The sequence below is a fragment of the Grammomys surdaster genome, unplaced genomic scaffold, assembly GCF_004785775.1.
Source record: "Grammomys surdaster isolate TR1022 unplaced genomic scaffold, NIH_TR_1.0 144, whole genome shotgun sequence".
In the NCBI taxonomy this organism is placed as follows: domain Eukaryota; kingdom Metazoa; phylum Chordata; class Mammalia; order Rodentia; family Muridae; genus Grammomys; species Grammomys surdaster.
Genome location: NW_021604602.1, coordinates 7,679,591 through 7,683,055, shown reverse-complemented (window position 1 = coordinate 7,683,055; position 3,465 = coordinate 7,679,591). Strand labels below are relative to the sequence as shown.

General features: G+C 48.2%; 1 protein-coding gene across 1 annotated transcript in view; it reads right to left on the bottom strand.

Annotated features, from left to right (window-relative positions):
• Tdrd9 (tudor domain containing 9) overlaps nt 1-3,465 on the bottom strand; it is a 100,862-nt gene that overhangs the window by 14,499 nt on the left and 82,898 nt on the right. Inside the window, exon 33 of the mRNA XM_028764561.1 lies at nt 2,762-2,900. Within this exon, the coding sequence (XP_028620394.1) occupies nt 2,762-2,900 (139 nt within the window). The remainder of the gene's footprint in view (nt 1-2,761; nt 2,901-3,465) is intronic.

The window sequence follows — 3,465 nt, the reverse complement described above, 5'->3', positions numbered from 1 at the left end:
GCATAGGATGGAGGCCTGGCTCGTGTGCATAGGATGGAGGCCTGGCTTGTGTGCACAGGATGGAGGCCTGGCTTGTGTGCATAGGATGGAGACCTGGCTTGTGAAGTTTCAAAATGATATTCAAAGGCTATCAGAGCCATTTGCTATTCTGAATTGAGATTAATTCTGGTCAGCCGGGGCTGAAGTGTCAGTCATAATAAGAGGCCACACTGAAGTGAGACGTGTCCGTTACTGGGACACTTGGTGCTGGTCAGCTGGAGCTAAGGAATCAGCAGTGACCGAGACAAGACCAGCGTCACCGAGGTGAAAAATCTGGGACGTGTTTTCTGAGTCAGCACACAGAAGCTGTGTTCCTGACATGACCAAAGTTGTACCTTGTGCTACAGTTGAACTTGCTAGTGTGAAGGTCACCTGTGTAGAGGACTGGTTTTGAGAGCATTAAGGGGTCACAGAGACCAGCTGGGGCTCAGCTGGGGCTCAGCACAGTTAAGAGGTCAGCAGAGGCCAGCGGTGAACACACAGCCCAGTTGTAGAAGACCCGACATGTTGTAGGAGAAGACCCCGGCATGTTGTAGAAGACCCGGCGTGTTGCAGAAGACCCCGGCGTGTTGAAGATGCCAGCACCAGGGACGGCCAGCAAGAGCAGCAGTGGAGCAGAGCTGGAGCCCAGAAGACAAGCTGTGTGCTGCAGAGGGCGGGGCTGCAGACGTGGCTGAGCTCCTTGGAGGAGGGAGACTGTGAGCAAACCCCAGATAACTGGACATTGAATTATTTACACTGTTGGAGTTTGGTTTTACTTGGTTCAGATTATGACCGTGCCCTGGTTCTTCCCTGTTGAAGAAGGTATTTAATTTAATTTAGATTTTTACAGAAGCCTACAGCTAAAACAGATTTTGGATTTTTAGAGAGATTAGCTAGTTTAAAGAAATTGAAATTTTAATGTGTATTGAATTTGTAAAGACCATGGAAGTTTTAAAATTATTTACATTTCTAATGTGAGTTCTTGGGTATGAATAAGAAAAGAAAGGTGTGGCTAAACAGTCCTGCATCTGTGTGTCAAGTTGTGTCAGTTCTGGCTGGTCTTCTGTCAACTGACACACAGAGTGGTCATCTGAGAGGAGGGAACCTCAACTGACAAAATGCCTCCACAAGACCCAGAAATTGTAGGGCATTTTCTTAATCAGTGATTGATCAGGGAGGGCCCAGCCCATGGTGGGTAGTTCTATCCCTGGACTGGGGGTTGTGGGCTCTTTTAAAAAAATAGGTTGAGTGTGGTGGTTTGAATGAAAATGGCTCCCACAGGCTCACAGAGAGCAAGTATTAGGAGGTGTGGCCTTGTTGGGGAAATGTGTCACAGAGGTAGGCATTGCGGTTTCAGAAGCTCAAGCCAGGCCCAGTGTCACTCTCTTCCTGCTGCCTGCAGATGCAGAACTCTTAGCTACCTCTCCAGTCCTCAGAGGGCAGCCCCTCCGCTTCCTGCCCGCCTGCCCACCTGCCCCCCGCAGTCATGTCAGCACTGCCGACTGTGATGTGCAAGGGCCCTCCCCTGCATCTCCTCACAAGGCGGCCACAGCCTCTCATCTGTTCATTCCCGTCCTATGTTTACTTGGCTGCTTGTTTTATTGGTGAGCAGGAGCAGGCAGCTACACTACGGACACGATCAGGCAGGAAGCAGGCCCCTCTGCCTAGTTTGCACCTTTCTTCCTGGTCCCACCAGGATCCTTGGCAGAGCCAATTTACCCTTCATAGACAGAACCTCTGGTGTACACCCACGAGACTTGTGCCAAACCCAAATGTATGCATCGGACCTATTTGTTTCTAGAATGTTTGTTCTCCATTTTACAACCAAGTCTGTGATCAAAAGACTACTTTTACGAGTGGCCAGGCCTCTCAACGACAGGGCCACCACTCCAGTCCTCTTAAGTGTCTGCATGTGACGGCACAGTCACTGACAACAATGAAAGCTGAGGGCACGACCAGCCTGTGTCTCAGGAGTTAGGACAGACGCCATGATGCAACTGCTCCTCCCTGCAGGTCCTCACTCAGCTGGTCAACTGTAGCATGCAATTTCTGAGAAGTCCCTAGAGTGGCATTTCTCATGGTGTTTTTAGAGAAAGGTCAGTTTTCATTTTTATGTAAATGCAAACAGACATGAATAAGGAAATACAAAAACAAAACCAGAATAATAAACATTTTTAATTAGCACCTGCTCACACTCTAAAAGCTGGCCCTGGCTGCACAGGTGTGCTCAGCGGGTCTGGTACAGTGATGGAGTCACTGGTGGCTGCTCTCCAGGCCGAGTGGGGCAGGTTGTTTTCTTTTTTTCTTTTTTAAAGATTCATTTTTTAATTTGATATACAAGAGTACACTGTGGCTGTCTTCAGACACACCGGAAGAGGGCATCGGATCCCATTATAGACGGTTGTGAGCTACCATGTGGTTGCTGGGAATTGAACTCAGGACCTCTGGAAGAGCAGTCAGTGCTCTTAACCGCTGAGCCATCTCTCCAGCCCATGGACAGATTCTTACTTTATCTCCCTATGTTACTAGCTCACAGTGAGGCCTGTGCACTGGGAGACAGCAAAGGAGAGGAGAGTGCAGGCCATCAAGAACAAGCCAGATAAGGAGTGTTCCTGCATTGGCAGAGCCCACCATGGGTAACAGGCAAACATATCACCACATACAGTCTGTGGTTGACGCTATGTCACATGGGTGCAAGCAAGTGGGAGGGAAGAATCCATGCCAAGAGGGCCACACTTACCTCAACGATGTCCTCCACATTGAAGCACACATCGAAGGCCAGCTCGATGTCATGCTCTGGCAGTATAGGGGCCTCCGTAGTGGAATTCCATCCCAAACCACAAAGGACCCCAGTATAACATTTTCCATCACGGTCAACTCTGAAAAGCATTTAGAGGAGTTAAGCTAAGCCACTGTTTCAAGGTTAGATACGTGACTGGTAAAGTTACCTGGTGTTTTCTCTAGCACCAGTACTGTAACTGAATTATGTGATTCCTCAGTTTTTACACAGAAATACAGATTAAATATCACTATAATGAAGATAATTTAATCATTTGTTGTTGTAGGATAGTTGGTCACACTGTGAGACTGTCTACTGGAAAAACCTGTTTCTAGTTGTGGTGTGGCTCAGCCCTCGCACACACCTTTAATCCAAGAGCTTTCTGTTTGTTGTAAACAGGATTAAATAAAGTCGACCTCAGGTCAAGAGATCAAGTAACCAGCTGACAGGGAGTGAACACAGGAAAAAGCCATAGAGTGTGAGGAAGTCAGGAGGATGGATAGAGAGACAAACAGGAAGTAGAAAGGAGGGACTTGCACTTGGAAGGGTTTTTAAGACAGTGTGGCGAAGAACAGGCTTTTTCCGAATGGGACGTCGGTTGATGAGGAAGGTCAGCTGGGTGCTCTCTCTGTCTCCCTGAACTAGCAGGCTTTCACTCCAGCATC